This window comes from Diadema antillarum, unplaced genomic scaffold, assembly GCF_040938485.1.
Source record: "Diadema antillarum isolate AM-2024a unplaced genomic scaffold, OU_Dant_1.0 seq00000843_RagTag, whole genome shotgun sequence".
Lineage (NCBI taxonomy): Eukaryota > Metazoa > Echinodermata > Echinoidea > Diadematoida > Diadematidae > Diadema > Diadema antillarum.
In genome coordinates, this window is record NW_027271718.1 from 267,945 (window position 1) to 295,944 (window position 28,000).

General features: G+C 40.0%; 1 protein-coding gene across 1 annotated transcript; it reads left to right on the plus strand.

Annotated features, from left to right (window-relative positions):
* The first annotated feature begins 485 nt into the window (after positions 1 to 485).
* On the plus strand, positions 486 to 27,992 carry LOC139740226 (S-adenosylmethionine-dependent methyltransferase Rv2258c-like). Its single transcript, XM_071650810.1, has 4 exons — positions 486 to 838; positions 25,460 to 25,668; positions 26,832 to 26,954; positions 27,397 to 27,992. Exons 1-4 carry the CDS (start codon positions 486 to 488, stop codon positions 27,990 to 27,992), a joined length of 1,281 nt encoding a protein of 426 aa, XP_071506911.1.
* Positions 27,993 to 28,000: the final 8 nt, after the last annotated feature.

The following is a 28,000-nucleotide window of genomic DNA, read 5'->3' on the forward strand; positions in this document are numbered from 1 at the left end:
GCATGCTACTACACTCAGTTTATGTACACAATGCCAAATTGTGATGTAGACGTATTGTCTATCCAATGCGCCAGATCGAAGTTCATTCACGTTGTAGATCGCATTTCCACTGAGAAGCTCTCTGAGCTGCATACTCGTACCCGAAGCATTATTTTCAAAAGGAAAAAAAAAATCCACACAGTAATAACGATGTGTATATCATGCGTTGCGTATTGATCATATACGTCATAATCAGTATAATGTTGCAAAGTCAACTTCGCAAGCCAAACGCACGCAACTAACCGCGCATAAAGATTCTGTATTTACTACTGAGAAATTGCTTTCTATTTCTACACGAAGTTCCAGATTAGGTTGTGGGCACTACAACTACTTCCTGTGATAAAACATTCTGTAGATTTGCTCCAATCAGTGTAACGTGAACGCGCATCTTCTACTACAGTGTAAGTAGCCTATTTACGACTTCATCAGTGCCTGCACGCAACGCCATGGAACAGCCAACCCGTATTCTAAGCATGTTGAAGACGCCACCGGTAGCCGTAGCACCCCCGTTGGCTGCAGCTCAGCTCCCCGGCGGCAAGCCGATGTCAATAAACAGCAACGTGCCGGAGCCCATGCCCCGAGACTTACCGCCAGGAATGGCGGCTGGCCCACCGGTCGGGGCCGACGGAGAGACGATCATGGATTTTGGACGTCGAATGGCAGAGACTATCAATGCTGGGTTTCTGACTTTGTCGATAGCAGTAGGACGGCAAACTGGATTATTTGATGCTCTGGGGAGCTTTCGGGGACAGCCAAAAACTTCACAAGAAATTGCAGACAGAGCCGGTTTAAAAGAAAGGTGAGTTAGGTTTGGCAGTCCAGCTTACGGATTGGGTCTAGTAATCATCAACGATTGATGCGTAAACTCGTTTTGTACTGTTGGTTAGAACTGCCTAAAGAATTACAACAAGCTATTAAGCTAGTCATGATTTGCAGGCGGGCTCTTTAGAATGAAGTCAGACGGACATATTGCATTTTTAGGGATAGAAATAACAAACGTCGGCAGGGAATCAATAGGTCTTGATGATATTTTTAAAAAAAACTTATACTGCTTGACATCAGTAAAACTATTCGTAACATTAATGTTGTAAACATCAACACATCGAAAGTCTGCAACGTGTGACTGCAACCTGGCGCTATAATGTGATGGCTACATCACGTCGCATTTTCTTTGTTTAAGTAGTTGGTCTTCTGCGATCAAAACAAAGCACACTAAAACAATATACAACGAACTTCTAGTCATTGTTCGGTAATGCAGAAATGGCAGACTTGCCTCAACGAGCGGAACTAGACCTTGCAAATCTAACCAGTTAGATCAGTATTGTAAGAATGAGCTCCATTTTCCAAAACGGACAGGAAATGTATAGGATTATATTCAAAGTATTAGAATTCGAATACAATGATACAAAACCACTTGTAGGCCTATACTTACAATTCGGGTTTGTCACGTCAGAATCTAAATGTATCTGACCGCTTTTTCCAGAAGTGTTCGACCCTCACATTAAGTATTTGAAACGTTTCCCCATCGGCATGATAGCTCAAGTGATACAGGTTAATTTGCATTAAATATTCATCCAACAGGAAGAATGTATAGTCTTGCCTAATATTCACCAGACCTTTGTGCAACTTTTTTTTCAACGATAAATCTATTGTCAAACATTCCTGATTCATATCTTGTGTGCCAAATGGTGATCTTAAATGATGCGGATAATCTTAATCAATGTGAGCTGAACTGCTAACCATGGTACGTCAACTTCAATTTCAATTCAATTCAATGCAAAATAATTCTTATTTCCAATAGCACGTTTTTGTTGTCGATACAACTACAAGTTCACGAAAAACAAAGCGTACAATGTATTACAACTCGGTTGAGCAAGATGAGGGCGTTAAAAGTCCCATAACCTATGGCATGTAATAGTCCCACCTCAACGCCCTTATCTTCCTCACCCGACTTACTACAAATATAATTATGAAACTTTTTTTTTTCAAAATAATTGCTTTATTGGCAAAGAGGGGCCCACGTAAACGACAGGCTTGTAGAAATGTGGACCACTCGTGATATGTTAAGCTTTCCTTAATATTTCATATCACTGATGGATACACTCGTTGACAGAAATTGTGTGTGTGTGTGTGTGTGTGTGTGTGTGTTTGTTTTTGTATAATTTGCCACGGTAATTTGGTTTCACTACCTAGCAAAATGACATTTTTCAACCGATCTCTTGTACAAGACCTCTTTCAAATCTCGGCCCTGACAACAACCAATCAAATCTTGCTATTGAGATCCGAAATATCTCAAAATGAGTTAACTTTGATGTATTAATATGAATGGTTTTTTGCTTTAAGTCACATAAATAGGTGTTACTGACTGCTCCAAAATCATTAATGCTGATAATCTGAAATGTGGTGAATTGACTAGACATTTTACATTAGGGTGACTCCTGACGATCGACTTTACCAGGAGAGGAACATAATAAACTTTTGTTATGTGCATGCATTATCATAATGACGTGATGACATCTAAATTTGAATTGGTATAAGGATGTCTGCCCTATTCTGTCACCTGAATTGATATTCTTACTAGTGTAAAAAAAAAAATCTCTGAAATGTAGTCCATACAGCATTACCCTTAAATCTCACTTATTATGTGCAATTTCCCTGCGGTATACTGTAAACTAAACGGAGCTTCTGCGCCGACTGCCGGGCTGCCGCTCCAGCTTTCGAATTCACTCTAAATTCCTTAGATTGAAATAGATTGTAGTCAGGGACCAATCCAAAAGTTGGATTGAAGTTTTCAATCTAATAGAATTAGAACTCAATCTTATTCGATTGAAACTTTCAATCCAATTTTGGATTGGTCCCTGACTGCAATCTATTAGATTGACTTTCAATCTACGGAATTTAGAGAGTTCGTATGCAGCATTTATGGCAGTATATGGTGTACATTTACTTCCAGTTTAGGAATACAAACACCACATTGCATTTGTATATTGATAACAATATATAGTAGGCAATGAACTCTATCAAGAGGTCGATCTTCTCAGGAAATTCAGCTTTGTTTATGAAAATTCGTCGTTCTATCTCAAACCAACCGTGTCTCGCGATACTCGTGACTTTATGGTTGACGAGTATTGAATTTTGGATACAGCTGCGTTTCAACTTGTTGAGTTGTTGGCATTCATGCAGGCTGCCGTCATCAAATAGCGCGTTGAAACGAATCATCGTTACCATGTTTCCATACTATCACACGCATTTGTATCTATGATTCGACAGTTTTCGTCATCATACATGGCTGTATAGTCCTGATTAGGTTTTGCTCGGAAAGTTTCCTTGCATGATTGTCGAACAACAGCGGCAATAAATGCACAAAAGCCGACAAGCTATGCCAAATTCTATTCATTGACGAGAACTCGCGTCTTTTGTAGCCTTGACAAAGACCCTTGAGTTACAGCGATTGAGACGTGGTGGGCTCGGAATACTTTTGATACCAGATAAACACATAATTTGACAGCACAATACGCGAAACTCTTGACCTAATGTTTAGTTGATGGCGGGAAAAAAAAATCTGCACAGGTGACGAAAAAGATCTCGTGGTTTATTATCTTGCAGGTGTGTCGAAACGATTTGTGAAAAGCTCGTGCAAATGAAAACATCACAACAGCGACGGAGAAGTCACTGTATTCAGAGCCTCTGCCAATTTTCCCCTAACACCTTTCATGCATTTTTGACTGATGAAACAGCCATTTCATCTTGATAACGACAACAAAATGATTAGTTTTCCTCAGTTGATCCTGGTTCTAAATTATTGACAACACCATTCAAGACTAAATCATCTTATGAAAAATATTCTGTTGTTTAGTTATTGAAAAAGCAGCAGTGGTTGTGTAATGCGTGTCCATGATCTTTCGTGATAACGAACGTGACAACTCACAAAGATGGCAACTCGCAAAAAAAACAAACAAACAAACAAACAAACCTAGGCTCTCAGGGATTGGTGATAATGAAGCATCGTTGTAGATGCACACTTATTTAATAGAATTTCATTAACAGCTTTTATGCCTTTTAAGGTGATGGTTTCACCTCCTGCACTTTGTATAAAGTTCTCGATTGATGCAAATTAATTATCAACAGGTTAAACAGAATTCGATGCCCTTTTACGCCCAAACATTAGGGCCGTCCTCCGATAGACACCACAAATCCTTATCGTGCTCTTTTCTGCACCGATCCCGCTGCACTATATATAGGTGTTGTTTTGTACCACGTATACAAATCACTAATAGTAAAAAGGTATATATGAACTGAACACCATAGCTCTTGCTGATACTGTTTATTTTCTTTTTACAATATGAGAGGTATAGGGCTAAATGGCAGCCCTTTAAGCGACACGTATAGTAACCACGTGTTTTCTGTAATCCATCATGCGTGCACGTCAGTGGGAATGGTGTTATAGTGTTTGATTGGTGCAATTCCGTGTGATTGAATCATTACACAAAGTATACTATTGTCTTTCGTATATTACAAACCTGTATAATATAATTTATGTCTCTTTTCTTGTGGCTTGATGTCACTGTGAAAATATGTTCGTTGTGATCATTATGATGAAACGTTTTTATGACGGAAGTACACATTCATGCTGGTATACATAACTGACATGATATTATTTTACGCATCGAGAAGAAGCATAAATGCGCATATAAATACCTGTGATGCATGATGTAAATGTATGTATGTATGTTTATATGTATGAGATGTGTTACGTACTCCGAGTATGATGTGTGTATGTGCGTGCGTTCAAATTATGTGCATGAAGTATAGATTGACGTAATTATCCTTGAAGGAATATCGAGACTAACCATGATTAGATTTGACGATTTAAAACATATCCCTATATAAATAAACACGACTGGATTCGACCGTCAATGAACGCTGGAAAGGTATACCGATACATAACAAGTTATGCAATCCTTGATTTTCACATGGTATTGCGTGAAGATGAAAACATTTTATATAATCTGTCGCATTGTGTAATGTCATTCATCCCGGATCACATTCTTAGTGGATTTTATTACATTTTTCGTTTTGTGTGTGTGTCTATTTGTCTTTGTGAATCAGGTGATTTAAGAGAAATTGATTTTTGATACTCGTCGGGTCGATGCATAACAGTGTCGAATCACACGTTTTTCTATTATCATTTCAAATCGCCACGATTGTTGTTCTTTTGAACCATTTGAAGAATATTTGCTTTCATACAGACAAGTCGATGTAGAAGGTATGGCGCGCATGCTATTTCTTTATGCCACAAACAGTTAGAAGTTGAAAGTTCACAAAAGGACCATAATAAAAACTATAACAACAACACCCACAACATTAAAACATTAGTTATTGATGGTTATAATATGGCTTCGTTCAGTATCATACCAAGACTTGAAACAGATTTCTCGTAGAACAAAAGGATAATATCTGATCACTGATATATCAGAATGTTAGAGAAAGAATATAAACTTGAGGTACATCAGCAAACCAATAATGATCATGACTATAAACTATCTGCTAGATCGCTAGAGGCCTCAGTTCGACATGCATGTCTCTATATTCTGTGCATCTTAGTCATCTTTGCTGCAATCTCAGTAATACAAAAAGTAATATAATATGCAAGAGTTTCAAAGATCATGCGTTTACATTCCTTATGTCACAGCACTGTATTTTCTTCGCTCCAGCCTTAGTCATAAGGAGAGGGTAAATGGAATAATCCTCGGGAACAAAAACAAAAAAATAAATAAATAAACACTTTCCATACACAATGAATTTAAGTTTTGTTGTCCAGTTAGCAATGTTGTGCGTAGGTAATTTCATGCGTAACCAATGTTTCTCCTGCGTTGATCTATTTGCGAGTATTTTTGTAACGAAACTATACAAGGGGAATATCTAACTCAGTTGTCGCTTTTATCATCATGTCTGGCGGACAGTGCGCTTTCTATTGAAAATATGATCTTGAAATTCGTGAAATCTCATAGAAGCGGAGAAAATGCGTTTGTTGGGACGTGTGAAAGTTCATTTTGATCTGTAATATTGCGTGGTTTTTTGTTTAGTATCAGAGTTGGATTACAGTGTTTGTGTTTCACGGTGAGCTCGGCAGGGTGTCACGATTTGGGGACTCTTGTGGACAAGTTTGTCTGTTTCCACGTTGCGACCGTAAAAAATGGCATTTTGTGCTCTATTAACATGGCACTATGCCTCAAAAACGGCAGGACCAAGTGACGCCATTTGACAAAATCACCCGATGAATGAAAGCAACACATACAGAATATGATGTGCCAAATTTAACCTTCCTTGACTTCTGATACAATAATGCAGATCTTTCCCCCCCCCCCCTTTTTTTTTTAAACTGCAGAGAATCTGCAGTGGCAGAAATAATTTGACATCACGTTTCCATTAGTCTTTTAGGACTGTCTTTGTGTGGATTTCGACAAATTAACGTTTGTGAATTTAAATAATGGGTGAAACCGTAGTTTAACCGTGTGTAAAGACCTTGCTCATGGGTTACTTCGATTTACCAACAATACCCATTACATGCCACTAGAGTTCTTGTTCCACTAAACATGCTCTGTCTTTGTCAGTGTTTGTGACGTAAACATTGGGTGTCTATTCGATTATCACCTATAGCCGTGTATCGCATTCTACTCATCGTTGTGACGTTTAAGGCCAACGAGACTGATTGAGGTTACACAGTGAAAGTTGCTTTTCTCATATACACAGACTTCGTCTGGTGTACAATTTGCATATCAATATCATGATAATTATTCTCTTATTGCCGAGGTTATCTCGGCAGTAATTTGCTAACAGGTTTTCGGGTTGGCGAGATGATGCAGTGTATAATTTTCTTTGCGACCAAAAAAAAAGAAAAGAAAAGAAAAGAAAATGAAAGGTTTGTTCGCTTCGCCTTCGTCAGCCTCGCAAATAAAAAATTCAATTCGCTTGATATTTAGAAGTATCTATCATCGAACTTACTATCTTTTGTATTGTCATTACTTGGAATAGATTATGCCTCCTTTAAAGATGACCTCAGCGAATACATCCTTGACAAACATTTTTACTATAACTCGCAGTTTGAAATCTACAGATGAAATTTAATACATCCAGGGCTGCTGCCGCCAACTTTTCCAAAAAGAAAAATTACGCTAAACTTTCACATATATTTCCGGCCTGTGTTTATACACTGTCTTACTCGATGTCCAAGGAATTATTTCCTTTGATTATGGTAGATAGCACTTTATGATGAATGGTATACATGTATTACTTTCTTTGCTCTCTTTCATTGTCTTTAAATACCGGACGAAATTGTGTCACTTCCCTTGCGAAAAGCGTGTTCTCGCTGCCGAGTACTCGCCACTCCTGTAAGCAGCTGAAACCTCACCCAGATTTTCCTACCCTAAGTGCTTTGATTGGGGAGGCTCAAAGGGGCGTTCCATTCTACAACAAGCTGACCACGAGGTGCTCAAGTTTAACTTTCCAACTATCAATGGCTCGATTTTATCGACTTTATGTTAAGCTCATCGATTTAAGTAATTGGGTTAAACCCACGCAACAGATCGGAAGTCGCAGTGGTTTGAAAGTTTCGCTTGCTGGTTTAATTGAATCATCACATGTCGTAAATTAAAGGCATGCTTGACGGCCGCAGCTATCCTGTGTTTAATCTGATCGAGGCCTAAACATTAGTGACAATCTACACCATTTATCCCCTGATCGCCACACAGGTTTTGTTCTCGAGTTAATACACATGCATGAGCCAGGCTTGGAAACTTTCTTGTCTATCAAAACGGTATCTGTGCGTAACGAATCCCTATTGATGGCCGACATTTTTGTCCTGCTTTACGAGGTTACAAGTCAATCGATTCTTTTAGGATTCAACTATAGTATACATTTAAAAGCAAATCCTGAGGGCAGATTTACAAGAGCTTCCCGCTTTCTCCTCAAAACCCCCTTCTCTTTCTCTCTCTCTCCCTCTCGCTCTGTTTCGGTAAATTTCCACTACCCCATGGCTTGCATGAAAATAATGTGGGACACTCGTGTACATTTATGATAGTTTTAGGTAAGACGATCTTACCAAGAATTCTTGACAAAATTTAAGAATGTTGTTAACATGCACGGGCGGTGTCAATTGTCTTTGATATTAAAGACGTCATAGTATTTTTGTCAAACTGATCAAATTGTCTCTAATATTAAAGATGTCATACTATTGTCAAACTGATCTCTTACAAGGTGTCATTTGAAGTCTTCACCTGTAAGCATGTTGACAAACACATTCGTACGGACTATTCAAGCGTTAAACAGCGTCCCTTGGGATGGAAATTTTTGAGAAATAAATGAAAAATGTTTAATGATAGAACCTTATATAGAGTAAGGAGAGCATGATGCGTTAAAGGAGTGAGACACACACAACAAAAATCACTCATACTGGGCGTGAATGAATCAAGGACATTGCGATAAACCTCATTGCTTCTCTCCGTAGTGGAACGCCCTGATATAAGGTGGTAATATCCTTTTCCATTGCATTCGGCTGTATGATAAGGACATTGGTGACACCGTGTCTTTCAAGGCATGTCTTACCTTGCTAGCACCCTTTCATTTACCCTTTCCTCTCTTTTGTGTTCTCACCGTTGAATGGCAAACGTTATCTCGGTACAAAGATGAATAGAAACTTTGTTACATAATCATAAAGTATATTGCTCAGTCTCCTCTGATTTCTTCATTTCTGTACCTCCCTTAAAACACAGGAGCAGAAAACACCTATATTGGGTGGAACTCTTGAAGTTAATATGAAAATAACATATCATTGTAAAGACTAACAAATTCCCCACTTTAAAAAAAAAGTATTATGTAAGACGAAACGCCCTCGCGCATGCGTATATGTTTGCATTGGTACATGGTCGCAATCAGAGGATGGAAGAATGAACACAGCGATTCGGATTATAGCAATACATTCACTGAAAGAATAGTTTATGTTTTGCATAGGTCAAATTTATAGGCATCTCATACTGCTCATTGATTATGTGGGCAGGGATACAGCTTTGACATGCATTGTATAATATTCACTTTGCAAGAGATATATGGCTTCAGTGCAGGTCATTAACATCGAGCCTGTCAGACCATCTAAACGTGATGCTTATATGGGGCAGACACTGTTGTTACTGATATACCGGAACCACAGCTCGTTCAGTGAACTCCTCCCATTTTCTTTGACGACGTGAAAGGATGGACAGAAGTCGCATCTTCTCGCCAATCCACTGGAGATCGGTTATTTAGGAAAGGAAGTGAATTTCCTCCCCATGAAAGCGCGAGCACAATCCGGCGTCCAGCGCTGAAAGAACCAGGCTATTGTCCGGCAGCCAGTTTCGCGGCTTCTCAAGCCGTCTTAGTGTAAGTCAAACCTCAAATACCCCGCTGAGCTCATTAAAACCTACATCGTGAAATGTCTTTGAAGAAGAAGAAGAAGAAGAAGAAGAAGAAGAAGAAAACAACAACAACAACTACAACTAGAGAAACCAGACAGATGAAACCATCCTTCGCATTAACTATTATGATGTTCTTTTAGACCCAAGATAGAAAGGTTAAATTCATATACCTCTATTTGCATCGAATATTGCAGCTTGTTGTCCTCATTACTAACTTTGTCAATTTTCTTTTTGAATCTTATAATAAAGTTTCGTTTTGGAAGGATCAAGAGAGTCATTTATTTTTCTCTGTAGATTGTCATTAGCTTTGTCGAGCCTGACTCTCCAATATCAAGATTGAATGAAGAATGACGGACAGGCTTCAAGTTGAAGGTATATTCAGTCGCGCTTTGTAAAAACACTTTGAAAACATCCCTTGCGACGCCAGCAGAGTGGACCCCAAGGGGATGGATGATACGGGAGGAAAACAGATTAGGTCTAGATTTCAATGGTTCATTGTGTCTGCAAGGATAATGTGCAAATATATATGTCTCCTCAACTAGATTCTAATGATATAGATACAAAGTACAAAGAAATGTAGCAAATTAGCCATTAATAGTTGCAAGTCAACACAATCATAAACATGTTAGGGATCAAATTATCGGCATAATATCTTTACTTTGTCTCGGGTTTTATCGAAATTAACGTCTTTGAGGCATTTTCTTGCAAAAGGAGATGAATTGATAAATTATCTCTTGTTGTTGAGGACGCTGGCTGACTCCAGAAGAGGACACCATGACACTGACAATCGTGCCTGCTTTGGGTTCTTGCTTAGATCACTCCATGGCAATTAGGACTCAATGATTTTCGTCGGACCCCTGGGATACGCCGTGAGGGGAAAAAATATAGTATAAAAAGACACAGAGAGAGAGAGAGAGAGAGAGAGAGAAGGGGGAGATAAGAGGGAGAAAGAGGCAATGTAGATACCCTTGCATTCTTAGCCGTTAAGCAGCCGTGACGGTTGGTACTGACAAAAGGGACATATAGGATGAGCGGATGTAGGAAACGGGCAGGTTACGTCTTTCGTAACCATTATTGTCATTTGCACGTGTTTTTCTTTCCTTTTGGAAAGGTTTAAGGGAGTAAAAGGAAACATAGGAAGAGAGGTGGAGAGCCCATGTGAGAAATACACCGCTAAGAGGAAGATACTGTACACAGATAGAAAAAAAAAGAGAGGGAAAAGCAATGATATGCAGAATAAATTGGTTCCTTTTCATGTCTAAACTATTGAATGTGGGTCGGAAATAAGGACCAGGCTTACGCAAACGGCCCGAGTCGTGCATGGCTAACCACCCGCGTCAGGGTGATCTCCTGCCCGCGCCATTCACAATGTTGGTAATTCTCTATATTTAATATGCAGTCTCGTGGCTCCCCCCCCCCCCCCCCCCCTTTGTGTCTGCAAAATTTGGAAGGCTGTCTGGGCGTAGATTCTGGAAAGTTGCCAGCATAACAGTACTGAGTATATTATGTACCGGTAAGTTACTGAGAATACACATAAACCCTGACGACCCTAGCAACAGGAGAGAACGAAATAAAACAAAACAGGACAAAATGAACTGTTGTCATTGCAAGGCCCAGACTCCCCTCTTCGCGGACGTCAATGAATCGCATGAGATTAGCCAGTGGCGCGGAGAGACATCGTAATCAGATATTTCAATCAAATATCAATTATCTGACAATTTCTTTTCTTCCGATCTCTGAATCGTTCCCGTTGCAGCGCCATCATCACTAACGAACTAGAGGAGGCCTTGACTCGTGCTTGACTTTTCGAAGTTGATATAAAGTATCGAGTCCAATTCAAATGCTCATAGGGTGACCACTATGGACGCTCAGCAACTGTTAATGCGACTACAACTCCAGCTATATGACGAAATCAACTCACCGAACTATAAACAATGAATGTTGCTCATTTAGCATGGGCTTTTTTAGAAACAAGGCACTTCAAATAAAAATGCAGCCAAAGTGAAATCATGGTTGTATCATGTATATTCGATGTCAAAGTTATCATTTGAGTCCGGGGACGGAGCGTGAAAATTATGAGGAGTGGAGGAATAGGCCTATACCTAGTGGATGTCCTAAAAGCTCGTGCTGTAAGTCACGGGCAGAGGAGATTATGGTGTTCCCATAATGTCTGCAGGAATCTATTGACGCCGCTGAAGGTGGGTTTTTGAGAATGTTTAGGCACCTGCTCTGGTAAAATAAGAAGTGACATGCGCATAGCAGCCCTCTAGATCGTATGATTATTATCGCTTCATGAAAATTACAACGTTGCAATAGTGGGGCTGTGGCAAAGCACTTTTCCTTGATGACGCAAGAATTTACTACGTTGTGGGAGTGGTTGGCAGTGAGCCAACCCGATTTAATTCATACCATGCAAATTACTCCATCGCCTGATATAGTTCAATGCCAGTCTCATATATTTTTTCTCTTTCTCTCTCTCTCTCTCTCTCTCTCTCTCTTCTGCTATAGTTCATTCCCACAATTATGTACCCGTCGAAATCAATGGGATCGTCGATTATGACAAAAACAATGTGCGCACAAGACTGATAACATGCCATGGCTTGGGAGGCGAAGTGTTTATTGTTAAATGTACCTACTCATGCTGAAAGCCGCGAGACGGCGTCACACTATACTGGGCAGGATTATAAACCTTGAGCGGCAAAGATGGGCTACATGGCACGATGTGTGTGAGCAGGCGGATGTGAATGCAACCAGCATAAACTAGCCCGCCCCGTCATGCGTGGAACATGGTGAAGAATGACAGAGACAATACCCACTCCCAAAGAGCAATCGAAATGATGATAATGTATTACTTAGAATGACGCGTGACACAGCAGTATTTCCCATTCATTCACAAAGATTTCACACAAGACAAGTGCTCGTACAGCCATGCGGGCACACACTATTAACCCGGACTATAGATCAACACCACACGCTTTTATCTGCCCGCTGTATTCTCAAAGAAAATGCACAGTTATCCTATCTTTACGTTACTGATATTTCTATATAAGTATAGTTATTAATCAGCATTTGCGTAACTTTTCATGAGCTTTGCTGGTTTGGGCTCATTCTGTTGCCATGAAAAGCAAAATCCGTAGACACATTGCGTAAACACACTCGTCAGCACACGCACAAACGCATGTCACCGTTTGATAATGCTTCCACCTTTTACGAGTATCCAGCGTCTATAGTGCCTTTGAAGCAGCATAATATTTTACGGAAGAAACATACCAACATTTACGCGAAAACACAAACACACACATACACGCAAAAGTTTGACTGATTAGAGGGCAAGCAGCTATCCTCGTATTTTATGGCGCTGTTTTGCGCCGATTGGACGACAGCGCGATCTCACGTAGATGTAAAAGGGTCGTACGTCGGCCGGACAGTGGTCACAATGGAATGTACAACAAGGTGTGAGAACATTTATATTGTATTTGGCATTATAGAGTTAAAGTTAGAAGATATGATGGAAATCTAAAAGAGATCTTGACTGAGTGTTCCTGTATATACCAAATAACTTAAGACGTTCAACCGCCGATCGCTTGTTAGGGTATAATCTGAGGTACCAGCGACACACATTGACGTCGTGATGATGCAGACAGGGCAACGCCGCCCACTTACGTCAAAACATGATTATGTATACATACATACAATAATGTATTATTTGACATTGTTTGTAACTGTTTTACATTGATATAGCTGATTCTGGGTGCATGCACTGGTCGGGGAGGAAGGCCTCGAGCTTCGATCATTAAATTTGCCTTTTCATACCCTGGCAACCAGCGGTATGCACCCATAGAATCACCACATTCTTTATCATGTAAATTTTGTATTTGCATTTTACGTTGAAAATGCCAAATAAATTTATTAAGTAAACAAATAGATAAATAGATATATAAATAAACAAATGAATGATTTAATGAATAAATAAATAAATAATAGTACATGCATACATACATACATACATACATACGTACAAATACATACACATAGGACCTCGCACACTTACATAGTTATAGTCGCACTTAGGGTATTACATTTAACTTATACGAAAATACAGGGGCCGCGGAAAGGGGAGGGGAACTACCCCATAATATGCACACACACACACACACACACACACACACAAATAAAACAATCGGAAAATAATGATAAAGAAAGAAAAGTTCATACAAATACAGAAGGTCATCCAGATGTTGCACGGGAAAACAAAACAAAAAAAAACAAAACCCATTACTTTCCGAGGCATCCGGAGATTCTTCCCGTCGGGTGGGGGGGGGGGGGGGGGGCATTGACCCGAACCATAGCTCGCAGCACCCCCCCCCCCGCACGCACACACACATACAAGCGTTCCACCGCTCCTGCATACATCCTACAAACATGTACATTGCACAAACTGACAGCAAACATACAGACACGCCAACATGAAGGAAATTTAGCATACACATGTTATACTTTGTCACTCAATTAAACACGCGTTTCGCATATCTCTTGCATCATGCATAATACGCACTTCTCTATACGGAGTGCGGAATATAAACGTTTCATGTTCCCTTTGAATTTTGAGATAATAAATCAGTTTTGTGTTTTCATCCGCTCAATTCTTTACCCGCCATGGTTGGGTGCCTATCAGGAATCTTTCAAATTTGCTTCCTATTATCACGATCAGTGGTTGATAGAATTTGGAGTTTCCCACAAAGAAAAAAAAAATACCGTCCATAGATGAGATTGTCAATATTCGTTGCATACCGCGCAGGTAATCTGATGGAATCAATTTGTCCTATATACCTCAAAGACGCTCCATCATCTTACAAAAGATTTCACGTAACGACAAATAATATGTTTGTTATCTCTGTAAAATCTGTCTCTAACACCGTCATGTTTACAGTAGAAAGCTGACTGCGCGGAAAAGCTTGCCTTGCAATGTTTCTTCAACGAAATTGGTGAGAAACAGCGTCTCTTTCTGTGAAATATGTGAAATTCACATAATAATTATTGCACCAAATCGACAATCATTTACATCATAATCGCATCATAATCTTCCAGTCTGGTATGTTTCATGTTTATTGGGAAATGCTAAGGTACAACCGGTGAATAAGACACTGCATTCTGAACGCCAATTTTAATGCCATGAGTTCAAATCTTTCTCGGTGCATACATCTTGTGCGATGTCTTTGACCCACGTCGCCCTTCTTTGACCAAGATGTACATAGATGGGTGGAATTCTAGCACTTTTTAACTATATGTAATTGCAGGGGCCTCGCGGAGATCGTTTGACCTGTAAAGACTTCTGAATTATCATGTGTCAGTCTGCGAATCTACACACTGATTGACGATTATTTCATATTGAATGTTTTATACAGCGTACTTGCCATACTATAGTAACTCCGTAATTAATGTATCATAAGAAGTGAATTGCTAACGTTTTGATTTTAACGAGTTTTCTTCAGCCTGCGAGTAGAAATAGAGGGTGATACGAGCTGCTTGATTACACATTAATGACGCCATCTCACTATGGCTATTAGATCGGCCCACTCCATCATATCGTGTGTGGCTCGATCGTCTGCATTTCTGTGACAGGCTGAAATTATTTTGTTTATTCAATCTGATTGTTATGTCATCTCCATTGACCGTGATGTATCTGCTCATGGAAGAGGAAGTATACTTATTGAAAAGATCCGCTTTGGGCATTTGGGTTATTTTTCATATATTAGCAGTCAAATTGGCTTTAAAAAAAAGGCATCTTGCTTCCGGAACAATGATAGTGATCGGAAACGCTTTTTTCTTGAACTAGTTTTTAACCCGTGACTCATTTTGTGTGTGTTTGTGTGTGTGTGTGTTCTAAAAATAAAGTGTGTAGTTTCCCCATTGTCATGATTATTAATTTTGTGGCATGTTTTCTTTGTCTTTTCTTGGAAATGGCTGAATGTGATCCGGTAGCGCAAAACAGACTAAACCAGTATTTTAGTCATATGAATGGAATTCCTCTGCGTGCCAGTGTTATCGTGTCGCCGTGTTTGTAACTGTAATCCAGTTAGTATATAGGCCTCATACTTTGTCAATTCGGAGGCCAATGAGACATTGTACCACCCGGGTGTCCGACGTGGGACTCGGATGATATCACTCATTACGAAGTGTAACTAAAATCCTATTCTTCGTAGGAGCAGAGAGTCGTTTTAGTAGAATAAAGGTGGTGGGCGTTGTTACACATTCCGAGAAATTACCGTGTTGTTGATGCAAAATTGCAGCTTTCCGATAGCGTTTTCCCTTCATGATTTGTCTATTCCAGTTTGATTTGATATCATACCGTGGGGTATGGCTTTACCTCCAAAATAATGGTTAAGCCTCCTGTGATCTGGCTCAAGCGCATCAATCAACGTCCCTGTTGTCGCGCAAAGCAATTAGGCGTATTCTATGATACATGAGTTCTATAGCATATGGCAAAATTCATTGATGACACCACCATCACGTAAGTGAGTGCCGAATGGTTTTCTCCTTCTACGAGCAACTGATTTCAAAGGAAATACGTCACTTCGCCGCCCATGGCTTTTACTGTTGCGGGTAGCGCGACAGACTAGAAGAATTAAACAAAAAACAACCGGCAACTAAAGACAAAACCCAGATGCTTTTGCCTTCGACATCAGCATTGTCTCGAGATGAGATCTGCGAATGAAATTGTATGTCCATGATGATTTAGACAAGTGTAAAGCATAAAAGTTTCTAATGATGAAAGAATAGTGGTGAAATTTCGTCTGCTTTTAATCACGTTTGGGGGTTGTGTTCATTGGACTTGATGAATGATTTATAGATATTCCTATATCCTGATATACCACACAATGTTATTGACAAACCAGTCCTTAATGATTATGCATATACATGTACGATTGTGGCCGATATAAAAATCGTATGGCTTTTTTATCCTCTCGAGAGAGAACAAAACAGAACAGAACAGAAAAAAACAAAAAAAAAAAACAACAACAACAACAACACCACCAGACGAGAAAAAAAAGAACCCGATTACGACATTCACACTCTAGGCGCACTCGTCTCTCATCGTCAGTTACCTTCAGTCAACCACGCACCAACAAACTAGCTGGCCATGCAACTTTCTCCTCTACAGCTCCCAGGCTGTGGAATAAGCTCCATCTTGTTCTGAAATCATCGCCAACACTGGATCACTTTAAACAAAATTTGAATACCTACTTATTCTGATATCACTAAATATGCACTGAACTTGAACTGTCGCTGCCTGGTAATTTAAATATATTTCATCTCCTATGGCAACCAGGGATGACATCTCATAGCGCTTTATATCCAGTGGAAAAGGCGCTTTTGTTTGTTTCTTTGTTTCTTTGTTTGTTTGTTCATTTTCCATCTGAGAAGATGGCTGGATAGCCCATATTCAGCTACATTATAGCTGGTGTTCCATAGCACGGGGTCCACTTGGATGTGAGGCGGGACCACTTCACCGGGTTTAACACCCTGCTCTTTGCGATGAATGAATGAAGCGGGACCTTTTACGCGCATGAGTTGTGATTCTCTCACTCACGGGACCTCCATTATGTCCTATCCGATGGGACAGAGTGTTTTGTCTCTTGCTAGAGGGGACGGTATGATTTAACACGACATTGCTAAGTGAGACTCGGGTATCGAACCCGGGTCGCTTGGGTCGAAGGCAGACGCGCTGCATGCCGACTGAGCTTTAAAAAAAATTGCTTTAAAATATCAACTATAATTATTAATGAAAAGCTTTTCAGTGTATCAGGTTTGTCAATTCAAACGCTAGGTCAGATTATCATTCATTGTTAACCAAGATAGAGCCAGCTGTAACACAGAGCGCGACAGAGATTGTCATTCCTTGTCTGCTGCGAGTCCTTCGGTCATCTCTGCCGCTCCTTATCGCAAGATGCCGGATGGTGCTGCCTCGCCTTTCCCCATCTTCTGCGAGTGAAGCCCGCTGCCGCAATGCATCGCCTTTCCCCCTTGCTTCCCGGGTCGTATAGCCGAGCGGGTGCATCCTCATCCGTTGGCTTGGACTGCGCGTTCTATATCAAGTCAGCATAAGGTAAAAGTCGCCGGACGCCAGTCGCCCGACGAAGCCGAGTTTGTGACATTCTCTTTACAGGCAAGAGAAACTGCAAAATAATGTCTGTAGCTCTTGCAATAAACGAACATAGACAAACTCTCGCTTAAAATACATTGACAGGTTCAAGCACTCTGTATAGTATAACAATAAGAAGGAATATAACATCTGACAAGACAAAAGATACCTGAAAGTTTATGATTATAAAGTCTGAACCTGTCGCGCCGTGACATAGTCCTCTCGTTTGATTTTTATGTACATACATTATGATTAGTTATAGTTTATGTCTGCACACACAGATACATTTTGTTCTATGTATTTGTCGTGTGTGTGCGTGATATTACCATTGATCAGACAACAGCGATTACACAAGGCAATGACGATGGTGACGCGGACACGCCCTTCGTGCTTACCACATCACTCGCAACATGACAAATGCCTCTGTTGTCATATTCTCATCCATTGTCAGAGATGTACACATGATGGTATAGATAATGACACAGTCGGCGTTCTGTGCGTGAATTCTGATGAGGAGCAATTTTGATCAGGTACTTCCAGGTAGGCCCATACATCATGACATGAACAATGAATCAGACAGCGTATCATTATTAGACCAAAACAAAAGGTAGAGGCGACAAACTCTGGGGAATATTTCCCGAATACTTTGCTTTTGTCAAATGTAGACAAAAGGAACCATCGTTGTATTGTTTGAAAAGGCTTAAGTCAACTATGTTTATTCGTGTATGTTAGTACACACACACACACACACACACACACACACACATATATATATATATATATATATATATATATATACATACATACATACATACATACATACATACATACATATACATTCATATATTATACAAATCTACTGTGTCTTGAGAGTTTCTGGTCAACACTGTCGGTAGAGGTGACTCCAAAATAGTACTATTCTTTGAGGGACACATAATGCGCCGAAGTGTATAGTATTATTGGAGGCACTATATAGTTTTAACCAGAAACTCGAAATGAGACAGAGCATATATATATTACACTTTGGATGTAATAAAAAAAGGAAACAAAAGAAGGGAAAAATACGAGGTGAGAAGTCGTGTGGGGGATGCGATGTTGTGGAGGGATCCTACAGTGACCCGAGGAGCAGCGCGCGATGTCGAAATTGCTTTGTGACGTCACAAATGCTTTATTGCATTTCCACCGAGTGACCCTACGAAGCAGCGCGCGATGTCATAATTGCTTTGTGATGTCATAAAGGTTAATGCTTTATTACATACATTCACAAAGTGACCTTACGAAGCAGCGCGCGATGAAAAATTTGCTTTGTGATATCATGGGGAAATGTAAAAAGTGACGCCATTTTCCAAATTGTATACTGCAGTACCATGGAGAGTCAAACAGGCATCATAATGCTAGTATATACTGTATGTACACATGCATATACAAGATATCTATGTGTACATGATTGTGTTGTTTGTTTGTTTGTTTGTTTGTCTTTGTTTGTTTGTTTGTTTGTGTGTTTTTGGTTTTTTTTTGGGGGGGGGGGGTCCACTGTAAGTGTGTCCAATAATCATGTGCATATTTTTAGCCAGTTCTTTCTAAAACGCTGAAAAATGATTTGTCATCTTTGTCTTTTACCGGTGAATTTGATGTGATCCAACTTGTCAAGATTTGAGTTGCCTGGTAATCATCGAAGAATAGTTATTTCAGAGCAAGCGCTGGTAACAAGCACAATATCATAGCTTGAATGTTGTCCGTTGATATTCATATCACAAGCGATGCGATACGAGCATAGAAAAGAGCTTGTCGTTTTCTTGATAGGTGTCCGTCTTATCGGCATTGAATAGTCAAGCCATCAAAAGGCAACAGGTATGAAAAGGGTGGGCCGATAGGAAGAAAGATTATTACCATTCCATTAGTGTCAACTTTTGATTGAGCGAGCTGGTGTAAGGGGGAACACACAAACCCACTTCGAGCACGGCTTTTTTTCCCCAACAAGATTTCCAGATAAAGGAGCCCCATCAAACTGCAATTTGTATCAATATTTTACTTGCAAAGTGCGTTTTGTGAGTTAGGAACGACATTATTGATCAAGAGCCCTAATCGCTGTCGACGAACACAGCGGCCATTTGGGCTACAAACGGGCATTCACTTGTATTTTTGTGGTGTTTTCTAGCGTCTTCTGGCTTCGCCCAAGGCGGACAGCAATGAGCGAGAAATGAATAGGACGGTAATTTCCATTCGAAATACTCGGCCCGTGACGACGGTAATGATTCTATACTGAACAAACAATCTTCTCCCTGGCTGTCATTCTAATACGTCGCGATTATGTCGTCAAAGAAGAAAAAAAAATCTGCAAAAATATATCTTTATCGTCTGCAAGAGTTTATGGTTGTTATTCTTCCTGTTTGTCTGAAGTCGTCTTTCAAAGACGCGGTCCCTAACCAAGATCGTTAGCAAAAACCTCGCAATAAACCAATCCCATAACCGTAATCACCACGACAGATCTCAAAGAAGTGGCCCCCAAAATACATACGCAGGCATAATGAAATACAATATAACGAATTTTCCAACTACTTTTCTCCTCTTTCGCGCGCTCTCTCTCTCTCCTTGATGATATATTGTGCATAGTTTATATCGTATGCTTCTTTGTCGGCGCGCGGAGAATACTCGAGACCTGTCACACATAAAAACAGGGGACGTTAAAGAAGTGCCGGTGGTGAATTTCGCTGTGGCTTGGCAAACAAGCCGGTACAGTACCTGGTATATAATGACTAGAAATAAAAAAAAATCAACAACAAAAAACTGTGATATATTGATGTGAGTATATAGCATTGAATCTTGTGCGGTTTGTCGTTCTGAATGCCCTTATTCGTTTCACCCTCAGGCTGTTCCGGTGCGAGATCGACTCAATAAAAATATTATAACTCGTGATTGATTCTCTCGTGCTCCTCAAGGACATGTTTTTAGGGGGAAAGAAACTTAAGGCAATGAATTTTTCGTTTTCAGACATAGTTTTATTGTGTAAGCTCTGCCTGTAGAGGCAACGTAAGCTTCACTTCTATCTTCAGATTTATCGTTCCGTATGTATGGGAGATGATCTTGCGACGCGTGATCAGTTTAACATTGCAAAATTGAAATTTAACATTTTAGGGAACACCGTCGAGCTTTCTTATTTCTAAATTCTTAAAAGATAAGTAAATTCTTCCTAACTGATAAGAATCAACTATAAACTACATCATTATTGTACTAGCATGGAGACTTACTGATAACGACATCATCTTACTGTGGAAACTATTTCATTACGATAAAGAAAACTTTAAATATGTCACTTTCATATCTTAATGCAGTAAATGAAAACTTTCAATCATATCAGAACTGTGCCTTCTAATCATATCAGAGAGGGAGCGCAGAAAAACAGTCCACTGTTTGTTTTTTCCACAAGAAAGTGAACTTTTATAAACTTGTCGAACAATATTCATGACACATAAACAATTGTGTTACATAAACTTTCTTCATATACACACACACATCAAACTTCTGCCCATACAGGATTATCAAAGAAACAACAGAATCAATCCTTTTGAAGGGGTAAAATTTTGACGGTGACTCAGGGAAATTTTGTCTGCCCTCGTACCGGCGTGACTGGCAGCTTGAAGCAGCTAGCTCCTCAACTTATTATTTGCTTCCAGAATATTTGGCAAATAAAAATAATTATATACTTTAAGAAACGATACAATTCGAATAAACGCCCCAGCTTTGCGATGTATATAAGTCATAGCAAACATGAGTATTCGATCAGTCGTGCCAGTATTGAATCAAAATATTTGTCAAGAAATTTGCGGTCATCTGACTTTCCTTAACGTCAATGAAGTCATAGTTTTGCTAACACAAACGCGCAGGCAGATGCAGATATAGTTATTACACCCATGTTAAACACACTAGCGATGGGCGTGACCCTATTTTTTTTTCCTGGCAGCGCAAAATGTGACTATAGTGCAATAAATATTTATTCTTATAGTAATAGCTTTCTTCAATTCAAGCGGTAGGCAGTTGGCCAGTGAAATGGACCTCCAATGCGTAAAGAGGATTATTGTCAAGGAAATATGATGTCTTTTCATGGAAATGCAAGTCAATCGATATTTCTAAAATATTCTCTGACTTCCGTTCATTTATTACATTCAGGAAGAAACAGGCGGCAGATTAACCTTGGCGGTTTTTTGCTTAATGTAATTCACTTTATTGTCGATGTTCCACTGGGACGCCTGTACTTTCCTACATTATTCTTTGATTCTGCTGTCTATACTCTGCAATCTACTCCCCTCTATCATAAGATCATGTGGGAGTTACAAAAGGGAAGAATTACCCCCCTCCCCCACACACACACATAAACAGACCCAAATTTAACAAACCAAATTTATCTGCACGTTGCATCAAGACACATCAAACATTAAGAAAAAAATGAAAAATGACCACTCTTGTGTTTTTGTTTTTGTTTTGACAGAAATCCAACGAATTTTGCGATATTTTCACTGACAAACCAGTAAGTATGGTTTGCATACATTAAATATGACTAATCGCCGCAATGAGAGAAATATTGATATTGGGAAGTTTGGCATTGTAGAGAGGGCTCCGACCTGTTAATAGGAAAGCAGTTCGAAAGATAAACCATGGTATAACTGATAGTGCATGCACATGGCGTAGATTAATTGTTAGGAGCGAAGGGATATGACCTGATCTTATTGGTGGTTTGACTGGAAAAAGATGGATTTGTGTGTGTGTGTGTGTGGGGGGGGGGTTGCATGTGCGTGCGTGTGCGTATTGTTTGCATGTGAACTTTTTTCTGTCTCTCTGCACAGAAACTTTATATTCATAGAAAAATATACATCAAACGAAATTCATAACAATTTGAATCGCTTGTGCACTCTTATGAGTATGTATATGAATACATATATACATATATGTAAAATTCATTCAGGTGTAAGACTTGCATCCAGAAAATCCGCCCCCTCCCACAAAAAAAAAAATAAAAAATACAACAACTTAACTTTGTTATTGCGAGTTTCGTTGAAGGTTAGACACCAAAAGGGGTAGGGGCACGATAATAACTCGATGATAATTAATAGAACTTCCGGATCAACAAAGTGAGAGAGAGAGAGCATAACGCGATCTCGCTATTAATTAAAGCGAAAAATACAGCATTCACACTTCTGCTAGAAGCTTTTGTCGACATTTTCATCGCTTATACTTGCATCACTATAATGAGTCCTCTCGCAGCTGCATCAGTTTTACAATTGTTAAAAAAAGGAAAATACAGAAAAAAAAAGAATGAATGTACAGGCAATGAAAACACTGACGGACAGGCCGTAACACGGGACCACAAAAGCACCGCTACAAATCCGCCAAGAATAGGGAAGATTTAACCCCATTCAGTCCGTGTGCCGTGAATAAAAAGGAAAAAAAAAAGAAATAATAAAAAAAAATTACAAACGAGCTTCGGCTTTCTGCAAACCTCTCTTGTGTAAAGTCCAGTATTTTCTACCCTTATTTATACGAATTTCCTCTCGATGCGAACGATTTGTTCTCTCTGTTTTGCAAAGGTCTGTATATAATACATGACTATACAAGAGAGTTGAAGCATTTTTCTCTCCCCCCTCCCTTGTGTGTGTCTCTCACTCCCTCTCTTTGTCAACATCATAAATTTGTGGAAAGTAATGCTGGGCATCCTCCCTCGGGGTAGGATTAAAGACGTGTATTGAAACCAGAGAGATCTAATTACCATGTCCTTGAACTTGAATCAATGGGAAGAGGGCGGCCTTTATAGTTTACACATTTCATAGACCAGGATTTGGTTCCCGCCTCTCCCATGATTTCCAGCTAGCTGCATGGGTGGTGCAGGCATCTTTCGTGACTCGTTTCAGATTTTGAACTTACTGCTCTGTTGAGACTTGGGTTGTTGGTTTTTTCTTTCCTTTTTTGTTTAGCATTATTATCTTTCTGTACTAGTAGAATATCCACGAGCATGCACTGCATTATTCCAAGGACTTCTAGTTCTGCAGACTTTCCTTAACAGATTGTAGACTGTATATGCGGCGCACGGACTGTTATTATGACATGAAGGCTCAAAAAGACAAGGAAGACACGAAAGACAATGACGAAATATATTGCACTCTCCCATGCGGCAAGATGTTATCAAATCTGTTGTTATGGGAAACGTTTCTGGAAACAAATTTGCGACATCTATGCAACGGATTTCAAACTATTAAGAACATCAAAGTGCGATGCAGGGGGCGAAAAGAAGAAGAAGAAGAAGAAGAATATGATGATGATGAGAAATAATCTCTCTAGCAAAGATGCGCATAAAACGATGAGACGTGCATTGAAATAGTCGTGGAAATTTATTATTGGTCAATGTCCGTGAGATATTACTTAGTCTTTATATGCTAAACGGAGTATAATAAAGGTCGGACAAAATAATTATACCGAAAACTAAAATAACGTGACTCCAAATGTCATTGCATACTTCTTCTGTTGTTTTTGTTTCAATTTTCCATCTTCATCTTTGATGCGTACAATGAATTATACCAGCTTTAGCTTGATGCTGTGTTATTTCTTATTTCTGACATTCTTTTCCTAATGATGCAAACAGACTTATGCATCAGTGGCGCAAATCAATTTTGATATCTTAATATTTGTGTGGGTGGAAGTGTATGGTGCTTGTGTGTACCAGGCACTACTTGTATACTAGTAGTTGTATACTAAAGGTTCGCTTTCGTTTACTTTAATGAGAAAACATGTTTTTTTTTTTAAAGTCGAATGATATGGATTACGTCACAACTGTTATGAGGACATTAGCACGAAGCACGCATTGGGCCAAATCTGTGTCTTGTTCAACGGAAGGCACTCGCCACATTCGTGCTTAATAATCTGATTGGTCAAACGCTTTATGACGTCAGTGTGGTTTCTTTGATACGATGTGCAAAGTTTTACCGCACGTAACGATCACGTCCGGCCTTATAAACAATCTTTGATAGGTACATACGTACCATGAGTTTTAAAGGAAATGGGGTGGAGGGTGGGTGCGGTGGGGTGATATGGGGTTGGACGGCAGGATGGGGTAAGTCGTTCAGCTGAAAGTAAAGTTCGTACATCAGCCAGAATCTGGGGTCTGCTCAAGAAATTTTCATTGAATTGAGTTAAAGTTTTTCCCCCTTCATTTTTTGATTTTTTTATTGAAAAATTAGTATTCGCGATTTAAAAGTAAGCGATCAAATAAGCAAACAAATATCTAGAGTATACACTGTATGTCACGTTTTTTAGGAGGAGCAACAGGGATTGAAGAACATGACCTTCAGAAGCATTGTCATTTCTGGACATTGCTAAAGGAACGCTTATTTGGTAAGAAACGTGATATGCAAGACTCTAGGGGGAAATGTCTGAAAAAAGTAAAAAGATATCTTCAGAAGGGAAATACAGCTTGAACGTGGAGAAGTACGCAGCAGTAGATGGGTTGTGCTCTCCCCACTAACCCTGTTGTGCAAGAGGAGTAAATGCAATCTTTAGTGCTCCAGCCTACAGTCACGTGGGCTCCTTGACCCTTATTTTCCTCGACATCACATGCACATCAGTTATGAATATAGGGTTCTTTCGTCTGTGTATTAAGAGAATAGATGCATGAATAAAGAGCAGTGCACAGAAAAGTGATTCGTCACCATACCAGTGGGTGTATAGTGATCAGCACATGAATATCGTGGATGTTCTACGTTGTAATCGATGTGACTCATTAACTTGTTCATTACTTCTTCTTCTTCTTCTTCTTTCTTTCCAATTTTCCCTCTTCCCTCAGGTACGTGCGTGAGTGGTTGGGAGCGATGGTCACATCTCGCATCGTAGAAGCCGAGGGAAAGGACCGCTTCTTCCTGCCGCCGCACCGAGCCTTCTTCCTCGGCCGAGAGGGCCCCGGTGAGGAACTCACCATCCTCGCTTGCGCTCTTCCTGTTCAGAGCCAGGTCTTCGAGAACGTCACCGAATGCTTTCGGAGAGACGGCCCGAGAGGTAAGCTGCGGACGTATAGGGTCACACCACGATATACGTTGATATAACATACTAGTACTGGCTTGTCAATCATGTGTAATGTTGCTATAAGGATAGTTATCATGGACTGCTTACATGCATTCTCATTCACAATCCGACGTCAGAAATTCTGCGTATATCTTTATTGTAAATGAGATGAATAATCGTCCTCTGTTTGAAAATATCATTCATAACGTTATACCTCTAGTGTCCATTATTTCAGTGTATTTTCTCAGGTCGTTCCTCATGATTTCCCGTGATATATGAATTCTTACCCCTCCCCCATTTTGTTAACACCGGGGCTTGGAATCTGACGCCGTGTTTCACAATAGAACCCATCATTGGCATGGGTCAATAATCTGAAATGAAGAAATTTCGGCCATAGGACTTTACAATTTAACATTCATTTATTACATATATCGCAATTCGCTTTCTGCATTGTGGTCTTTCCAGGTGTAGATTGTTCAAATAAAGAAGAACGATATTATGACTTTTTCATTTTTTGTCATGACAGTCGTTGATATAAAGAGCGATTTACATTGTATCATCATGAGTGCATTTCTTAAGAATCAATGAATAATATAGAATAGAATACATTCCTTGTTAAACGGAATGTGTTTGAACACATCGCCCAGCGTCGTTCGTAGTTGATTACTAAGTATGATAGTAATGTCCAGTTGTAGGTTCGATTATCCCTATTAATGAGACAAAGCGAAGCGTGCAGGTAAGGTTTGAAGAAGTGAACTCTCGAATGCAATGGTGTATGGAACTCTGCATGATGTTCTCTTGAAGGTAAAAATCCAATACAGCCCATGAAGAAGTGTTATCAGTACTGAGCACGATTCTGATGAATACCTTTCTTGTCCCTCATAAATAAACATTTTGATGACTTTGTTCTTGTGCCACTTTTAAGGAAAAGAAAACAAAATGATAGAAGGCAGTTCGCCAACGCTACATGATAGTGTGTCAATAAATATATTTCTCACTATTATTGTCTGGTCGCCCGCACAGTACTATAGTGAGCAACCCACGCGCACAACTGGATTTCTGACAGCTTTTAATCCATAGTGAAGGTCATCTTCTTCAGTTTTCCTTGACATTCTTCTGTTGTTAATATTGTCCCTTTGTATCTACTTCTTCGTCAGGCGTACCATACGATCATTTCGACAAATTCCACGGATTCATGAGCCAGTGTTCGAATATATGGTGGGGAAAAAACCTCGTCGAGAGCTTCATACCATCAGTGCCAGGATTACGGGAGAAGCTAGGTGAGAATGACCTTAAATAGCTCGCAGTATTATAACAAAATGAATATAATAAAATATTACATATTATGTAATATATATATATATATATATATATATATATATATATGTATTTCCTATTTATCTATTTATTTATCTGAATATTGTTAAAAGTTGGCAAAATGTGTGTCTTCTGACTTTGTTTCTTTCCAGCTAGACTCAAAGATACATTAAAACAACTTAAAGTAGGGGTTAAGTTATAATTTTAAACATAAAAGATGTTTTGCTTTGACATTTCTGCTAAAGACACGTGGATTTTGTGGCGAGGCTCTTGGTCTGTGCAAACTTATTCGATCACAGCTACATGTTTCTAAACCAGTTTCTATCGCTAGCTGTCTTATGTCGACAAGTATGTTGCATCGTCATCTTACACAACCTCCTCCCTTCCCATTCCCCTTCAACTTAGACTCCGGCATATCTGTACTTGATGTTGGTTGCGGCGAGGGCGGAGCATCCATCCTGCTGGCCAAGCAGTTCTGCAACTCCCGCTTCGTAGGCGTAGACATCTGCCATTACGCCATCAGCCAGGCTAAAGCCATGGCGGTGGAGCAAGACGTGCAAAACGTCGACTTCCAGGTGATGGACGCGCACATGATGCCGGACGAGTGGGCCAGAAAGTTCGACTACGTGCTGGCCAGCGACTCGCTGCACGACATGGCCCACGTCAGTGTCGCGCTCGAGATGGTCCAGAAGGTGCTGACTCCGGACGGCTACCTGTCCGTCCTCGAGGTCAACGCCCATTCAGACATCGTGGACAACATGGCTATGCCTTTCGCATCCACGTTCTACACCAACAGCCTGTTCCACTGCATGACGGTGTCGCTGGCAGCCGAGGGCGGCGAAGGACACGGCAACATGTGGGGGCGGGAGAAGACGACGGCAGCTCTTCGAGCGGGAGGGTTCACCGTCATCGACGAGTCGGTACCCGAGGGCTGGTTCAATATACACTACGTGTGCAAAAAGACGGACAAGACAGGCAAGGAAGTGACGACAACCCACTGAAGGGGTCA